The 17,587-nt window shown below is 44.5% G+C and overlaps 1 protein-coding gene across 1 annotated transcript; it reads right to left on the bottom strand.

The window, feature by feature from the left end:
- Positions 1 to 4,149: 4,149 nt before the first annotated feature.
- e2f2 (E2F transcription factor 2) lies at positions 4,150 to 16,930 on the bottom strand. The gene is made up of 7 exons (XM_062396488.1): positions 16,181 to 16,930; positions 8,969 to 9,068; positions 8,342 to 8,561; positions 7,659 to 7,820; positions 7,415 to 7,529; positions 6,631 to 6,829; positions 4,150 to 6,115 (listed from the first exon to the last, which is right to left on the bottom strand). Exons 1-7 carry the CDS (start codon positions 16,460 to 16,462, stop codon positions 5,838 to 5,840), a joined length of 1,356 nt encoding a protein of 451 aa, XP_062252472.1. The 5' UTR covers positions 16,463 to 16,930; the 3' UTR covers positions 4,150 to 5,837.
- Between the last annotated feature and the right edge of the window lie 657 nt (positions 16,931 to 17,587).

Here is a 17,587-nt window from a genome sequence, read left to right as displayed (position 1 = left end):
ACCCTCTGCAAGCACAGAGTGTAAAACTCCCTGGGGATGAAACAAAAGGCCTCTCACGACTGCAAATATTCCGCATGTAATGCAGAACTCCCTGCAGAGGATAACAAACTCTCTCCCCTATTAATCATTAAGAAAAGTTCTCTCCAGCCTTAAGGAAGTGAGGAGCACGCGTCAAACTCCAAACAGTGCAGAGCCACGTCAATAGGCTCGGTGACCCAGTTTACCAGGGCCTCACTCCTTATTGTTTCTGTTGTCCGCCTGTATATAAAAGAACGTCAGTGAGAGGAGGAGAAAAGTGAAGACAGGTTTTGTCTGTGCAACATATGTGCACTCATTTTGCACACATGCATTATTTTTTTTTTTGTGGGCCTGCATGTCAGAGCTGATGTAATGCAGAAGCTCGCCATGTCCCAACAATACCCTCCTTCAGTTTCCTTTGCAGCCCCCTAGTTAAAGAAGCAGAGCCTTTGTGCGTCTGCCAGCCTGCTGGCTCGGGCCCTGCTGTAAAACTGAGCAAACCGGTCTGCTCGAGCAGTGAACTAAACATATAGTGGAGAGCACACGTCCGAGGGAGGGAGGGAGGGAGGGAGGGTGGGTGGAGAGGAGGGAGGGAGGGTGGGGAGGAATGGGCGACCTGACAGAGGAAAATAGTTTTGGAAGGTGGAGGGGAGGGTGGGAGGGTGGAGAGGACAAAGGTGGAAGGACACAGAGAGAGAGAGAGAGAGAGGAGAAAGAGATAGACACTTTATTGTCTCAAACACACTGGAGTGACTCACTTAATGTCTTCCCTGCTCGCCTCCACCCTTTTCCTTCCTAAGCACCACACGCTGCACCTTTTCACCGTCGCTTACATCAACACACGCTCTCTCTCTCGCCTCTGAGCCCCTGCTCGGCCTATGAAGTTTTTTGGCTCTCGGTAGAAATGAGGTTTGCACCGAATGCACCGTCTCTCTTCTGACGCACACACCGACAGCTTCCAGTAAAGATTAGGCTGCCAGGATTTCCTTGCTGCTTCCCAGCAGCACAGACCAGTAGCACGGGGTCCGCTCTCAAAAAAAATGCTTCCCTCCTCTCCCTCGCCACTCTGCATGTTGACTCAGCTCCACTAGTTCTCCTATCAATTTACTACCCTTGTCAAGCCATGAGGCCCTGGCTTACCGTAACAGCCCCCCCCCCCCCCCCTCTCCTGGTCGACATGGATGACTGAAAATGGGAGGACTGGAGGGAGAAGAAGAGATAGAGAGAGGGGGTTTGATTTATTGTTCCCACTGGAATAGGCATATGAAGTGTCTCAGGTTAGAGCCTCTATAGGAAACCAGTGACCCCAGGAGCCTGCACCACTGCACCAAGGATACTTCCTGGGAAACACCTGTGATGTCAAAAGGAACTATGACATTTTATTGACAGCTTGTGCTTTAGAAAAATACTTCAACCCTGACTCGTTGACAGAGCAGAGTCAGACCTGTGTCCTGCATGCAGTGGTCGAGGAGGTACATCCTACTTTGACTCTAATACAAGTACAAATAGACAGTCAGGCATGTACTCAGGTAAAGGTACAAGTACCACATCAACTTTTCAAATTGAGTAAAAGTAAGTAAATTGCTGCCTTTAAATATATTTAAATTATTAAAAGAGAAGTACTTGCTGAGTTTAGCCTATTTGCTTACTACATCATATTTACCTACTATACGTTCTGTTTAATACTGGAATAATCCAGACTCTGACATTATAATAAAATAATGCTGCAGATGATGTTTTTATGTTTCTTCTTCACCTGTGCTGCTGGAGGCGGGCTCTAAAGTTACCCACCTGCTCTCATTGGAACAAATCCCTTCCCCCTGTTGATATGTTATTAACAGACATAAAAAAACAATGTGAACTTGTGCCACAACACCTTGTAAAGTAAGCAAAGAAGAGGAGCAGAAAGTACAGATATTCGCTGATACGTGTCGTATGTAGGCGTCTATGTTAAAGCTGCAACCACATTAAGCTCCAAAACACTTTAAAAAGTAGTCTGTAATGTTAACGTTTTTAATTTAATATTTATTATCAATTTCAAAACCTATATTTAATGTAGTAGTGTAAATGTTAAAGCAGAATGTTACATGTAAATCCAGGCGTTAAAGTAAAAAATACCCCAAATAAGTCTATAAGAGTAAAGTACAAATACATGAAAGATGTTCTTGAGTACAGTAATTTCAGTGAATGTACTTTGTTACATCCCAAAACTGCTGCGTAAGCACATTTGGCTGCTTGCTTGTTCTGAGCTGACAACATACCTGCCCATCAACCCCACCCCGAGACAGACATCTCCCACAGCGCGTCAACACGGTTGGTATAGCAACTAAACCTTTTCCAGACTGGGGACAGTCAAACTTGTTTGTGATTCATCGTCCATAATAAATGCGACATTACTCAGGAGTCACAGTCAGTTTAAAGTCATATTTTCCTGGAACTAATCCTCCTTCTTGCTGAATCTATCAATATCTACTGACAGCACATAAAAGAAGCTTCTGAACCTCCTAGACGAATAAAAGAAGTGCATCGATTTGTGCAAACACTGTCTGTTCAGACATCAATAAGAAAATATTATGCTCATCAGCTTAAGACATTCTGTGCTTGTTAACGAGTCTGCGTGTGGCCTTAAACACACCAGCTATTGTCACCAAATCGTTTCCACCCTTATTAAAAGCTGTAGGAGCTCTCTGTGTGCTGCGGTGACATGCAATGTTCTGACCTCAGTTTGTTGTTGTCACAGCAGTTGGTCTGAAGGTGTGATGAAACAGGACTGAGGTGCTCTGTTGTTTAGACAGACTTAAAAAAGCACCCAGTCACAGGCTGCGTGTGTGTGTGTGTCCGCGTGTGTGTGCACGTCTGGTATTCCAGTTTTACAACATCATGTTCAACACATGAGCCGTTGTGCGCAACAACTGTTTATAGACACTTAAGGCTAATACACACCTGATGTTGTTCAGAGTTTGCATGTAGAACTGGTGCAGAGGACCAGGAGGAGTTTATTTCACCAGAAAAAGCTGAAGTGTCTCTTTTTCTCACTAAACAGCCCATTGACAATATTTGAAATCAGGGCTGAACGTTTAAAATATTTGAATGAAGGACTTACCAAACAGTAAAGAGAAATCAGCTCCAAGAAATTATGAAAAAATGCATCTCGTCCGTACTGTCTTTTGTAATCAATGATACAGGACGATCTTGAGGGTGTGGGGAAGCTAAAGGCAAATCTGATTGGCTACTGGCTTGTATGGCAGTACTATGAAAGCATGGGATATTACTAGGTGTATTTTATATTTGAATATGTGAATATGAAGTGTGTTGTAGAATTTCTTAGATGGAATACTATTTGTAATTTTTATAATTTAATCTCTGACATTTTATATAATGTGTTATGACATACTTTATAATTTTGTGTGACTTGTGTATTTTATATTTTAAGGATATTTACATTTCATTTCTTTTCTTTTTAAACTATGTCTTTGAGCATTGTTCAAATGGCGATATAAATCAAATGTTTTATTATTATTACCAAAGGTCATCAAACCCGACACCTTCACCTTCACCTTGTATTTCATGAAACCGATTTAAATCATTTAAAAGCAGACATGCAAACCTACTCACACATTTTCTTTATATTGACCGGTGCTTTATTTCCTTCAACATGTCCTCCGTTGACACCCACTCCCCCGGCGACCCCCTGAACCTTGACCCTGTGTGTGACCGCTGCCCTTTGTGAGCTTGCTTCCAAAGCAACCGACTCACAAAGAATGATAGCGGTCTTTTGTCCACTTGTCCGAACGAGTTAATGACTCTCTCCGTGTCCTTGTCGCTCTTCGTGTCAACGCATTCTCCCTCCTGAGGGAAAGTCAATTCTTATTAGATCAGTGTCTTCAGTGGTCGTTCCCTCGCTGCTTTTACACAGAAACATATTTTCATCTGGGCCAGTGTGATTCACTTAGGCCTTAATATTGATTAATATTGATTTTTAGGGTAAGGTCAAACTGGATTGGAAGATAAATATTTCTGCCATTTATTGATGTGAGGATAGAACCACTACAGTTTTGTTTTTTGCTAAATTACAACAGAAACTTACTGGTTCTTGACTTAAGAAGTGATCGAAATAAAAACAGGGCACAATTCAAGGTGTAAACCATGGCTTCAATTTTTAATTATTTCAAACAGACCACACAATATTACAAAAATATTAAGTGCTGCATGTCTCACAAAAACAGTCGTGGCCTCTGCAGAAAGGCCAGTATCAACACCCAAATACAAATTCAGGAAAAAAATAGGTATAAATACAAAAAGAACTTATGTACAAATACCAGAAAAATAATCTTCATTGAAAAGAAACCTACAAATTCTGAATTTACATTCTCTAAGCTACATTTGTAAAACCACACACACGAAACACACTGTAAACACCCGCTTCCCAAACCATCAAATACACACGCACACGTTTTTCAAGTTTCGTTAGGACAGGACAGTTAGCTTATCTCTGCGACATAGAGGGAAAGCCAAAAATGCATCAATTCAAATTTCTTTAACAGGTAAAAGTCACAGCTGCTCTTGAGTTCTGGTGCGCTATTTAAAAGGGGGCTGCACCAAAACACATGGGGGGGGGGGGGGGGTGAAGGCCTGAAATCCAAACAGTTAAATTCCTCATGGTCTCTGCTTCTATTCAATCAACTAACTCCATTTCAGAACAAATGGAGACGAATCTAATTCAACCTTAATTACATAAATTAACGAACTTTCCATCACATCTGCAACACAGATGCTGCATTTCATTCTTTTGGGATATTTCCTCAGAAATACAACAGTAGTTTGACACCACTTCATAAAAAAACACGCATCGGTTAAAATATTTTCACAGGAGCAACTGGATTTTAAACAATGCTGCCGAACCTACGATGTGAGAGCGTGATTAGCACCGATTCATCGCTCACAATCTCTGGCTCCGAGTCCAGAGCTGGCCTCCACAGCCTGTGTGGTTTGGCACACGATGCGAACACCAAACAGGTAACAAGGCCTGCCAAAAACCTAGAGGCCGTCGAAGAGCCTACATTTCAAATCAGCTGCTCGTCTAATATCTACGCTCAGATTTCACGTGACAGTGCATTGGAGCTGTAGACGCCCGGTGGATCATGTCATTCACAGTTTTATGTGATTCACGTTGACCGAGGACCCTGTGTGAGGTTTCCTGGTGGCTTTAGCTTACTCTCATCCACTTTGATTGAATCCTGTGAAAAAGCTGCACGGCGGTTAAAGCTGACTTTATACAAGGCTGCCCCCTATGGGCCAAAGAGTGGCACAATCATTAGACTTTGGAAACAAGGAAGAAAAAGCACATTTTCCTGAGTTGTCACACTGTAAACACCGGCTTGGCACCCAAACCTCTACCAGATCTTTTGCTGGTAAGATGCATAGTAACTCACAGATTTGTGTGAGACTACAAATGTTTTATCTTTGCAGCACAATGTGAAAAAGTCCCTGCTTTTTAAACAGTGTTTCTTTAAGTCGGAGATGACACACACAAACACCCACACTCACGCACACACGCACACACATCAGTGCCAATCTCAGTCTCCCCGACTGAGAGATTTTTTACAACAATATGTACAATTGGGATTTTTACTTAATTAACATTAACATAGGGTTTATATCACCCTTTGGAATCACTGACATTAAAACAGGCATGGCAAAAAAGAGAGATGGCTTCATAGTGTAATATTTCCTACTTTGAGAAGGCATTTTCGATTAAATATCCCCCCCCCCCCCCTCCTCTGCCTACATTACTTTCACCCCCTTCCTTCAGTGATACCTCAGCTCTTCAGCAGATCCCCGAGGTCGTAGGTGTCAAAGAAATCAGACACTCCCTCGCCATCGTCCAGGCTCCAGAGGTAATCGTCGTGGTCCAAGGGGGGCGAGAAGCTGACAAAGGGCGTGTTGGGATCTGGGGCGAACGAGGTGCCGGGGAGCTGGTCCTCTGTGATCTGCAGCAGGCTGGGGGGCAAACCCAACAGCCTCTCCACGTCCAGCAGAGCGGATGTGGAGGCTGAAGCCGAGAGGGCGGCGGGAACTGCAGCTGTCGACAGGTGGGCTGTTTTCAGGAGAGGGCAGAGAAGAGGAGAGATTCCAGTTTAAGAAACACAACATAAACCTCCGGATTGTTGCTTTAACTTCCACCACTAGTTCAAAACTTTTCAAAACTTCCCCCTTGCGATTTCATTTTTTATTTCTAACTATAGCTTTTTATCTTTTTTCGTTTATTTTGTTGATTTACCCTGATCTTTTTTAATATTTTTTATTTTGCTATATAAATAAGGGTTTGACTGAATGGAATAGTTCTTAGTAACTTTGCTATTTCTGCTTATGTACAGATAAAAAAAAGTGTGTTAAAGATTCTGCACAGTATATATTTGAACTTTGGCTAATGCATTGACATTGATCTTTATATCCTCTGCAATAAATTAAATAAGTGCATTTGGCAAGATGATAACATTTTATTTGAATCTTTAAAGCACGCGCTTATAAATGTACACCTAAAATAAAGCAGTTTGTTGTTAAGTCTGAATCCACAGCACAGCATGTATCTAACAATCAATGTAATCTTACATTCAACAGGCTCCTCCTTGATGCTGTAACATGTTTGTGCCATCGGTGTGGCAGCTGGAGGACCGAGCGGGGGGGGAAACTCCTCCTTGGGCGTGACAAGGCTCTTAACGGGGCTGGCATCTTCGAGACCCTCCTCCGGACACAGGTAGACTTCGATGGGGCCGTTTTTACTCTTTAAGTAGATCTGTAATGACTCCTGCTGTGGGGAGAGAGGGACACAGACACAGAGTACTGTCAGTCACTAGTTACTGTTTCTTTGACAAACTAATTTGTCGAAAGATTTAACCTCCGTCTGAAAGCAATATTGACACATGATAAAAATGTACATGGGAGAGCAGTGGTCTATAAAGGCTCCATTCACACAACTACATTTCATTTTTAAATCACTGATGCTACGTCATCAACTGGTGTCCAGACTTCTCCAGAGGATTGGAGAACATGAAGCTGTTCTCTATCTGTGGTGCTGACGGGCATAAACTAACCTTTCTGTAGGTCCAAAAATAGAAAACCCTGCCCTGCTTATGTTTCTTATTTGTTGCATTATCTGTACATAAGCAACCAACTGCTTCCCGTTTTACACCGGCACGCACACGCCATGAATGCATGAGTCTTCATGTTTCAGTATGGGCAGCGATTAATTCCGATACTGGACTAGAACGCCTGTCTTGACAGAGATCGTTTCTATATTAAGACTAAGACTTTAAAAGTGTGGCTGTAGCCTTAAACAGGCGAGACGGAGGAAACAGGAACACAGTGTCAAATTCAAACAAAGACGCTCTCTCACCCCTGCTGCGTCTGGCACCTCCAGCTTGGTCTCGGCCGGGGCCTTGACAGCGATGACCGTCTGGTCTCGGAGACTGCCGATGGAGCGGATGTCCTGGTACGTCACGTAGCCTAGCGTGCCGCGTGGGGTCAAGGGTATCAACAGTAGCAGCAGCAGGTATCAAGTGGATATTTGCATGTATACGCAAACACAGACGAGTTGCAATATCAATATAGTAAAACACAAAAATGCATGTGAAGGATATCTTTGATTCTCTTTGTATTCAGTGAGCTGTTTGAGCTGCGTGGTGCTGGACTGGATGAGCTCGTCCAGAGACCGCTCCGCCCTCTCCAGGTCGCCCAGCTCTTTCCTCAGGGCACACGCCTTCTCTCCTCCGCCTGCACCGCCTTCAAACACGTCTCCAACCCTGAAACATCACACAGTTCACATCCACATTATCTATACTGCTTATTCTTTGTAGGAACATGGGGGGGGGGGAGAGACAGAGTCAATCCCAGCATACGGCATATAAAGAGACAAAAAAACTGAAACCAGTGAGGATGTGATTGCATTAAAATAAGTGACGTCGCTGTCATATCATCTCGAAAACAAGGGCCAGACAGTGTAATGGGCAGTAAGTATTCCACATGGTGGAGACTCTATGTTGCAGTGTCTAGTTAAAGCCACCAGGGGGCTGGTAAGCTACGTGTGAGCAGGAATACATACAACTGTGAACTGTAGTTTTATTTTTCAGAGTTGTTGATTCAACTATTTAAAATATTTATAAAATGTTGACATTGACTGAAATATTAATAGAACCAATCAGAATACAGAAAGTAAATGCATTTTAATTTCTGTCCATTATCTCTACATGTCTCTTATCAGCTTCAACTCCAGATGTTTACCCGACTGCGAACACTAAATCTCTGCTGATTTATTTCTACTCACAGCCACTGGATGTTATTCTTTGATTTCTTTCTGATCAGCTGCACTCCCTCCAGGACGTTGGTGATGTCATAGATGCGTCTCTTCTGGACCTCCAGAACCTCGGTGGCCCAGTTCAGGTCAAGAACTCCATCAGGAGACTCCGCGATCAGACCCACAAACTTCTTGGTGAGCAGGCCCAGGGAGGTGTCGTACCTTGTCCGCTCCCCTGGAGACTTTGGAGCTGAGACGCAAACAAAAGGCACATTAGGAGACGAACCAGTAGAGATATTAAGCCTGTAGTGAAGGTGCTCTGTTTTTCAGAGGGTATTTACAGGCTAATAACTTAATAACTTCCTAATTAATAATCCAATTAATGTTTAAGACTTGTCAAAATGCATTTCGGACTTTTTTTGTCCCAAAAATTGGATTTTGGAGTAAAGACTTTTTAAGATACCCTAAGTTAAACATATATTAACCAGAGCCAGGTTGGCCATTGTCAGCAATACTAGTTAGTAACTTGCAATATGCCATATTTTATGCATTTGGATACTGTTTCAATATGTGGATCGAGAGAAGTTGGACAGTTCTTTGTGTATAACTGATCCAATGAGACACAAATGAGACACCACTCCTCCCTTGTGTACTCACTTCTTGGACTTGGTATCCTGGCTGTGATGCTGCCTTTGCCTTTTGGCGTGCGGAACTCTGGGAGGTAAAGAGGGTCCTCGAGATCCAGCTTCCTTTTAGCCTAGAGAGCAGAAAAACTTACTTTATTAATTATAAAGAACTGGAGCATTTAAAAGCAAAGATGGTTTATGTTCTTACTAAGATGTTACCATTTAGTAAACCCAAAAACAAAACATGCAAAGTGTGAATAATGTTCCTCATTTGACTTCCTTCCCGGTCTGAGGTTTACTGGAACGATCTGTCGTCCTAGCGACTTAACAAATGTCACAGACTTTACACAATGGCAGATCAAAGTTAAGTTGCTAAAAAATGCGCAGGGCAAGTCCAGGCCATCAATGTTGGTGAAAAATTCTAAATAGGGGGGGGGGGGGGGGTTGCTGAAAAGTGCTATGTCGTAAATGTGACAATGGCCCTCAAGTGCAGAAACAAAGCACCCCCCCTCACACTTTCCCAAGCACTTCAAGAGGGCCCGATCTCCTGTGTGTGTGTGTGTGTGTGTGTGGGTGGTTGGGTGCGTGTGTGTTGTAGACGGGGAAGGAGGGTGGGGGGGATCAGCTCGCTCTCTCGACTCACTGCCTGCAAAACGCCAGGAAATCCCTGGAATCACTCAATGACCTCTCCTCCCCCTTCAAAGCCTCCCCACGTCCCCTTTCTCCTACGACTAAACACACACAAGCTCTCCACATCTACACAAGCAGCCGCACACACACAACCACACAAATTCTTTAATGCATCATGCATTCAGTTTCAATCTGACAAATATCCACATGAACTTTGGGCCCCATAATAAACTATATATCTTCCTGCGGCCATTCTTCTTCATGGCAAAAGTGAAAGTCACAAGAACACAGGCCCCCTGACAGAATGACGAAATGACCAACTGTCTGAAATGTGACTTCTTGTGCAGAGTCACGACCTCCTGACGTGCCGAATTCCTGCCAGAGACCCAAGTAATGGCAGCACAGGCTCACGGTGTGCGTAACAGAGGTTTCGGTTCATCAGTGGTCATTCCCCTCTTTATGCAGGGCGCCCACACAAAACCTAATTTCGGGTAATGTGCAGCATCTGGCTCGGGGACCTTACCTTCTCCTCCGTGTCTCTTGGCAAACACAACATTAATCCCTTTTTTTTTGTGTCACTGTGCCGTGCCGTAAGACGCCAGTGAGCCGCTTTGGCTAACAGGTTTAGGGCTATTCTACAGAGAAGGGAAAAGTGGCAAATTGAGCGCAACATGTGTGGATGTGCCTGTGCGAGGGTGGGGGGGTAAGAAAGGCCGCCATTGTCCCAGCTTGCTCGCTGACACGTCCACCTGTTGACTGGCGACATCTGGAGCAACACAGCACGTGCTGTTGGCGGGGAGGCTTTTAATGACCAATGCATTCAGGCAGCCATATACACAGACACTTCAAGGACATGGACCCCTACCTGTAACCAAATGGCAGCTGTAAGCGCTTGTTCAGGTTTTTTGTGGGATTAGAAAAAGTTGTGTCTTTGTTGGCCAGGGTCTTGGCTGTCAAAAAACAGAGGAATCAGATACTGGTTGGAGGGTCTGCAAGCAGTGACAGCTGTCGTTGACACACAGAGAGAGGATCTGTGTGGTTTTCTCTTCACTGCTCGGTGTCTCAAAGCCTCCCTTACGATAATTCTGCAAACTTCACATAAAATAACCACAAGACGTAGAGATCGAGCTGATCCGTGTCTTTGTTTTCAGGCTGTTTGGGTCTTACGCATTATAAGTCACGGGCCACAGGCAACGCTGACACGTCATAAGAGGGAACCAACGGTTTCACCCTGCAGCTGTATGGGCTCAGGCGGGGGCTTGGATGCTCCCTTTTTGCATGAGGGATTTCACCGTTGAGTCAACCGTGTTAGGCAAACACTGCTTTATCTAGTTTGTGTTGTTGGTTTGTTTGGTTGAATTCAAGATTATGCAAAAAATACTGGACGGATTAACAAAAGGCTTGGGTCGGCTGGGGGGGGGGGGGGGGGGGGGGGACTTTCTTCAACTTTGTGAGATTGACTTTCAGTATTTCCCCAGGGGTAAATTAATAAATCTGGCTTATTAAGGGACCTGATTTCTAATGGTGTGTGAAATTTGATGCAGCATGATCGAATTCAAGGGGACAGGGTTGGCCTAGTTAAAATCGGTAGTATGTGGCTGAGTACACAGGCAGGTTTCATTACACAAAACACGTCTCTTAAGCTGCTTTCAGGTATGCACTGAACTCCCCTTCGGAGGAGGAAGAGGTGCATGTTTGAACGCAAATGTCCAAGGCTGCGGTTTATCAGCGAAACTATCTCCACCTGGCCTCCTAGTATAAAGTATGTAGACTTTACCCGCAGGTCAAGTGGACTTGCCTGTCCAGACTAAAACAATGTAGCATTTCTGAATTTCACCATTTTGGTGGCTCAAAAGCGTAGTAGTAGTAGTGTGGACCTGTAAATCTTCATAGCAGAGTGTAGTGGATGAAGCCTTTGTCAGAAAACTGGATATCGTAGCATGTTCCTCAATTTCAATCTGAACCCTAGTTGATATGTTGCAGAAATCACTCTTGAGGCCAGCTGCTGTGAGAAGAAAACCGGAAAGGCCAGAGTCAACTGCCCTGCTGCTAACTCAGAACTTTATCTCAAAAGCTCCCAGCTACTCCCCTCGAGCTTGCTACAAGCTCACCCTGCCTGCCTTCCCAGCTACACCCTGTCTGTTGCACATTCTTTGGCTGATTCCTGCCATCGTGGTGAAAAGTCAACTGTGGAGGTTTTCACAAAGTCAACGAGTCACGTGGAGGACCTCTGCCGCCAGGCCCCATCTGCAAACCCAACAAACCTCGTCCGTTGAGCTGCCGGTGCGTGGGACTCAGATTCCAGCCCAGCCGAGGGCAAGTTACAGTACGCCTGCAAGTATCCACTCCTCCGTGAACAAATCCCTTCACCACCACACCCATGGCTAGTCAAAAGACAAACAATGGCTGAATTGCCTATGAGATCGTCAATGTGTCCCGCAAGAGGAGACAACTGAAGGGCGGATCTGCCCATTTGGGTGGATGGTAGAGAGGTGGGGTGGGGGGTAGTTGGGCTGCTTTGAAATGTTAAACTCCTACTGCTGTGGACATTATGCTTTGGCCCGAGGCAGGGGGAAAAAAAAGGGGGAATGACATGGAATAGAGACAGAGTTGTGTTTGATTGCATACAGTTGGCAACGTGGCCAATGTCACATGCAGGTGGCATCAATCTGAATGGAGGCTCACTACATGTGGTCCAAGAGGAATGGAACCAGAAGCACTCCTCTTTACTTTTGTTGAGGGTTAAGGACAGAGGATGTCACACCTTGTTAAGCCCTATGAGACAAATTGTGCTTTCCGAATGTTTAATATACAAATACAATTTAAAAGATTGGATTGATGAGGATTCAAGAGACCACTGGAAGGAATAAAGCCTCTTTTCCACTGGTGGAAAAACCCACTCACCTCTGGCTTTTGTCTGCAATGGGAATTAATAAAATCGGCTTTATAAGAGTTTTAAAAAGCTGCATTTACCCACTAATCTTGGTTTAAAAGAGGTAAACTAAACAGCACAGAAGAGTTGTGTGTCACTACCAAAGGGAAGAAGGAGTAATTCATGAAGCTGATATTAATGCAGTTTCGCAGAATGTTTCCATGACATTCCATGAAAATCTGGGAACATGCATGTGACATGAGCAGGGAATAAGTGTGACATTGTTTTGTGGTAGCCGACATTATGCCGATGGCCGACATCTGCTTTCAAATCTGGTATTTGACCGTCGTAAAACGCTACATAGGAATGCTGGAGTCCCACCGAGCATTGAGGAATAGTTTGATGTAGGAGGACCAATCGGAGACAGAAGCAGCTTCCCTGGACTTTGGAGGGAGACCCGAGGCCTGTAACACATTTACATCACTATCAAGGTGAGGGGTAACAATCACAACTATCGACTGTTTACACAAGCTAGTTAATACTCACATAGCGACCAATGTTACATTGCTTTTTTTTACTACAGCTAGGTAAGGTTATAAGGAAAGGTTTCATCTCTTCAGCCCAAGTCCAACATTTTTCTTGAGGGTTTTCAAAAGAGCGTGTCCCATGAGGAAGCTTTTATAGTAAAAAAATTCATATTGTCCTAAAATCACAATTTGTCTCATAAGGACATCCTCCCATGCCCTTTAGCAAGAGGAAGGATTACTTCTGGGGACACACATGACTGTTGTATAGGCGTGTGTTGTTTGTTTGAGCCGAGCATCCTGTGGTAAAGTGTAAACTGAAAGACAGTGGTTATTATGTTGTTTAAGCTGAAGGAAGTGAGATGCACATGAAGCGGCAACACTTCCTGTAAACATAAGACCCGTGATTGAGCAGGAGCTTAATCTGCTGTGTCAGCAACCACACACACACAAGTTAAAACCAACTCTGGCTAATCAGTGTATATCCTATATATCTAATTTATTTAGCATGTTAGCTGTCAATAGTCAGTTTGTTTTCTCTTCCATCATATAATAAAACAACCTAGGTTGATGAAGTAGTTAAGAAGCATGGGATCACTGGAGTTGTCACGTATTAGAGTTTTATTAATTTAATGCAGGAAAATGACAGTTATTAATCTTGATCCATTACGGGTGACCAATACAAACAGTGGAAGGAAACAACAGCAGAAGGGCTAACTGGCTAGCAGTGTGTTTTAATTTTGTTAAAGCCTCAGTTAAAGAGGATATGAGATAATCAAACACAGAAAGATAGCTTTAAGAAAACTGGGAATTTCTCTGGTTTGAACATTGTTTAAAAATATATGTAGGTCAACATAATATATAGCATAGGTCTAGTTGTATGCTGGCATTTTGATGAAGAATAAAAAGTTTAAGTGGATTATCTACTCATAACAATTTGTCTTAACTATATTGAATGTTTATACTATTTTCCCTCTGAAAAACTAGTGAAATAACCTCATTTACTGAAATCTTCTGAGGAAGTTTCACAACTATGAAACTTTTGAAACCAGCTTTGTAATTTCCCTCGTTCTCATCCCAGTCAAACTTTCATTTCAGTGACCCGCTAGTTGAACCAGGCCTCCGATAAAGGGATCACGACAAACCCACAAACTCACTCATGTATCTACTGAACGCACGGTGGAGGGGACGAATGGACCAACCCAGTTATCAGTATGAAAACACACTCAGCACTCTGGCTTCTTATCTGCAACTTGTCAACATCTTCATCTGCATTATAAACCCTGCTCAGGCCACGTCCATGACGCTCTGCATTAGTCGGACAGCACATGGATTAAAAGGGGAGAATTTGGATGTCACGTATAAATCCACGAATACTCAGGCTGCAGGCCCCTGAATCGTAATTCAGTTCACCTTGGCACACGATAAGCCAGGGGGCCGCCTATTTCTCACTTTACTTACATCCAACTAATCCTCTTGCTGGGCCGAGGGCCGGAGGTTAACAACACGAGATTTGGAGACCCTGCACCCACTCTAACCCCCGACGTCTTTGGCTTCACTGCGATTCTTGTAAATCTTAGAGACAGCAGGGACGGGTCAGAAAGGAGAGAGAGACCCGATACAACAAACAACAGCAGGTGTGGAGACACTAACGCGTTTGCCGGGTGTGATCCAATCATCTCAGATCATCAAGCTTTTCAAATAATCCCTCAGGAAGAGGAAGCATACTGTCAAAACACGGGGGTGGGGGGGACACACTTTTACGGTAGAATTTGTCTTCACCGTGGATGAGGCAATTATTGCAAACAATAACTTCAGTTGCTAGGAGCTGTTCTCTTCGACCCACCGGTCCATGAAGATCCACTTGTCGTGACTCAGATGCAAAGCATGCTCATGGATGAGGAAGGACAATTGGTAGCAGCTTATTTCACCCCCGCCTTAGGTCGTAATTGCCCCGGTAACAGGAGAGACAGGTTTGAATATATATATATATATATATATATATATATATATATATATATATAAATATAAACAGCTCACATATATTTAAGTCTTCTTCCCCCCCCGAGCATACACACACATCCTGTCTCAGGGTAAATAACCTCCGTCCTACAGTGACCAAACAGGCTCACTGGTTAGAAGCGTGTTTTTCTTCACATACGTCATAACTGCACCAGTAACAACAGGAGAGACGGGAAAAGCCACAAGTGATAATGACGTGATTAAAAAGCGGCCGAGTTCTTTCCACCTGAGCAGACACACACACATCAGTGCTCGAGAGGCAGTTGTCCAGTTGTGACCTCTGACCTTCACCTCCCTCCTACAGTAATATAAACAGGTTCCACAGGTGCTGCATTGCCTCAGCGACAGGTGCAGTCGCAGCAGCTGTCATGAAGAGTGGACAAAAAGAAGCCGTCCCAACAAGAGCGAGAGGGACGACTCGGGAACATCAGGCGATTCCCAGCTGCCCACACGAGTCACAGAATAGAAATTAGTGTAAAGTTCTGTGCTTTACATTAGTGTCACCAGCTTGTTCACCCCCCCCCCCCCCCCCCCTACCCACCGCAGCATTGTCTAATTGTGTGGCCCTGCTGCCTCTCCTGCTGTGGAGGGGGGCCCTGTCCTTTTCACTAGAGAAGGGCCGCCAAACACTACACAACCCCCCCCCCCCCCCCCCCCCACCTCCTCCTCCCCCCCTCCCAAAAAAAGCCCCATATCTCACAGCGTCTGGTCTTGTGTGCAGCTACAGCTGGACTGCGGGAGAACATGTCACACAACTTTAAATGGCAGGCAAAAGGCGAACTAGGGACACACACACACTGAGACACAATCATACACGTTCAGCAGCAGCCACAGTGGCATCTCTGTGTCTTGTCGCGTCAGCACATTGTTGAATGTTGCCAAAGCATGCATACCAATGGAAATCAAGAATTATTCCAACACCCCCCCACACACACGCACGCTCATGACACTGAAGCGATCATTCCATAATAAAGAGTGTGAGTGTGTAAATGGAGCCCAGTGGTAGATTGTGTGTTTGTGTAAATGCATCGCAGTGGTAACGAGTGTTTTTGTGTGTGTAAATGCATCGCAGTGGTGAAGTGTGTGTAAATGCATCTCAGTGGTGAAGTGTGTGTTTGTGTAAATGCACAGCAGTGGTGGAGTGTGCGTTTGTGTAAATGCACAGCTGTGGTGGAGTGTGTGTTTGATTCCTCACCGGCAGCCGCCCGGAGGATGATCTGATGGGTTTAGCCTCTGGTCCGTGGGGGGTTGAGTACAGGCTGTGGGCTCTTTGTTCGGCCAGGGCCGTGTTGCAGATCTGGGTGAAGTATCCCACCGGCACCGTGCTCATCGGCGGGCTGGACAGTCCGGTGCTGAAGAACTCGGCCTTCACTGCTGCTCCGCTGGAGAAGACCTTCATCTTGTGCTGGGAGCAGGGCAGACCCACCGCGGGACGACCCGCCGCTGCCGGAGAAACGCCTTTGGGCGTTCGCATCATATTTGCCCCGGAGTGAAGTAAAAATATAACCGGATCGGTGGAGCTGAGGGAGAAGTAGGCTGAGATCGATGCTGCGGGGAATCGTTCTCTATTCCGGGCAAGCTGTGGGTTCTCTACAGAGATGTACTCGCACCCCTGCAGCTATAACAACAAATAAACCCAGAGCCACTCATACAGCGGAAATCTGCCTGTTAAATTCAGAAGTGCACGATTTAAACATGCGATCCGGACCCTATCTACAGTAATGACCTGCTCGGTGCTGTTCTCCTTTGTCCGGCAACAAAGTGCATAAGAAACTCTCCGTGCAAGTCAATCAAAACGGTGCTCACAATAAATAAACAACCTGTTTTAAGGAGGCAGTACTTTTAAAAGTCCGGTACCGGAGGGTTCTCACGGAGAGTTCTGGTGGTTCTGGTTCTGAGTGTGACGCCCCCGCCTCTGCTGCAGAATCCGACCCGGTGTGTGAGCTCTGATCGTCCGGCTCGCAGCTCCTCTCGCTCCATACAAGAGGACAAGAGGTGGAGAGAGACAAGCAGCTTTTTTTTTTACCGCCAAAGTTCGTCCCGCGAAATTTAGATCTCCCGCGGTTGGGGCTCGCCGCTGATTGGCTGTTGGCACGCTCGGCTTGTCACATTTGCATAAAACAGTTGTTCGGGGCACGAGGCTCGTCCTCTTAAAGGGACAGTAGCCCGGGTTTCTTTATTGTAAGCATCATGGAGACAATAAGACAATAAGAGACTTCTCCAGAGTTGAAACTTTAATATAACTAGGACACAGCCACGAGTTGACCCACATTATATGTCTTTATCTGATTTCATATCTCTAGTTTTATATTTTAAGTTGTATTCTTGCACTGTTTACACCATTTTTGTAAAAATCTATCTATCCATCTATCTTTCTATCTATCTATCTATCTATCTATCTATCTATCTATCTATCTATCTATCTATCTATCTATCTATCTATCTATATATCTATCTACCTGGTATCATAAGAACCTTATTACATGTAGAATATGCTTTTTGATGCAATGGCAAGAGCACAAAATTGCTCTTGAATGAACATTTAACTAAATAGGTATTGATAACAAGTTAGATCCAACGTCATTGAAAAAGTGGAATAACA

This window comes from Platichthys flesus, chromosome 10 (assembly GCF_949316205.1).
Source record: "Platichthys flesus chromosome 10, fPlaFle2.1, whole genome shotgun sequence".
Lineage (NCBI taxonomy): Eukaryota > Metazoa > Chordata > Actinopteri > Pleuronectiformes > Pleuronectidae > Platichthys > Platichthys flesus.
Note: the sequence above shows the minus strand (reverse complement) of the source record. Positions and strands in the feature narration are given on the sequence as shown.

What these genes read in the sequence shown, in the direction of transcription:
- e2f2 (XM_062396488.1), bottom strand. Translation starts at nt 16,462, where the DNA reads ATGATGCGAACGCCCAAAGGCGTTTCTCCGGCAGCGGCGGGTCGTCCC. An exon ending in CATCCTCCGGGCGGCTGCCG is followed by an intron (nt 9,069 to 16,180) that starts GTGAGGAATCAA and finishes TCTGCTCTCTAG; the next exon opens with GCTAAAAGGAAGCTGGATCT. An exon ending in CAAGGAGGAGCCTGTTGAAT is followed by an intron (nt 6,116 to 6,630) that starts GTAAGATTACAT and finishes TCCTGAAAACAG; the next exon opens with CCCACCTGTCGACAGCTGCA.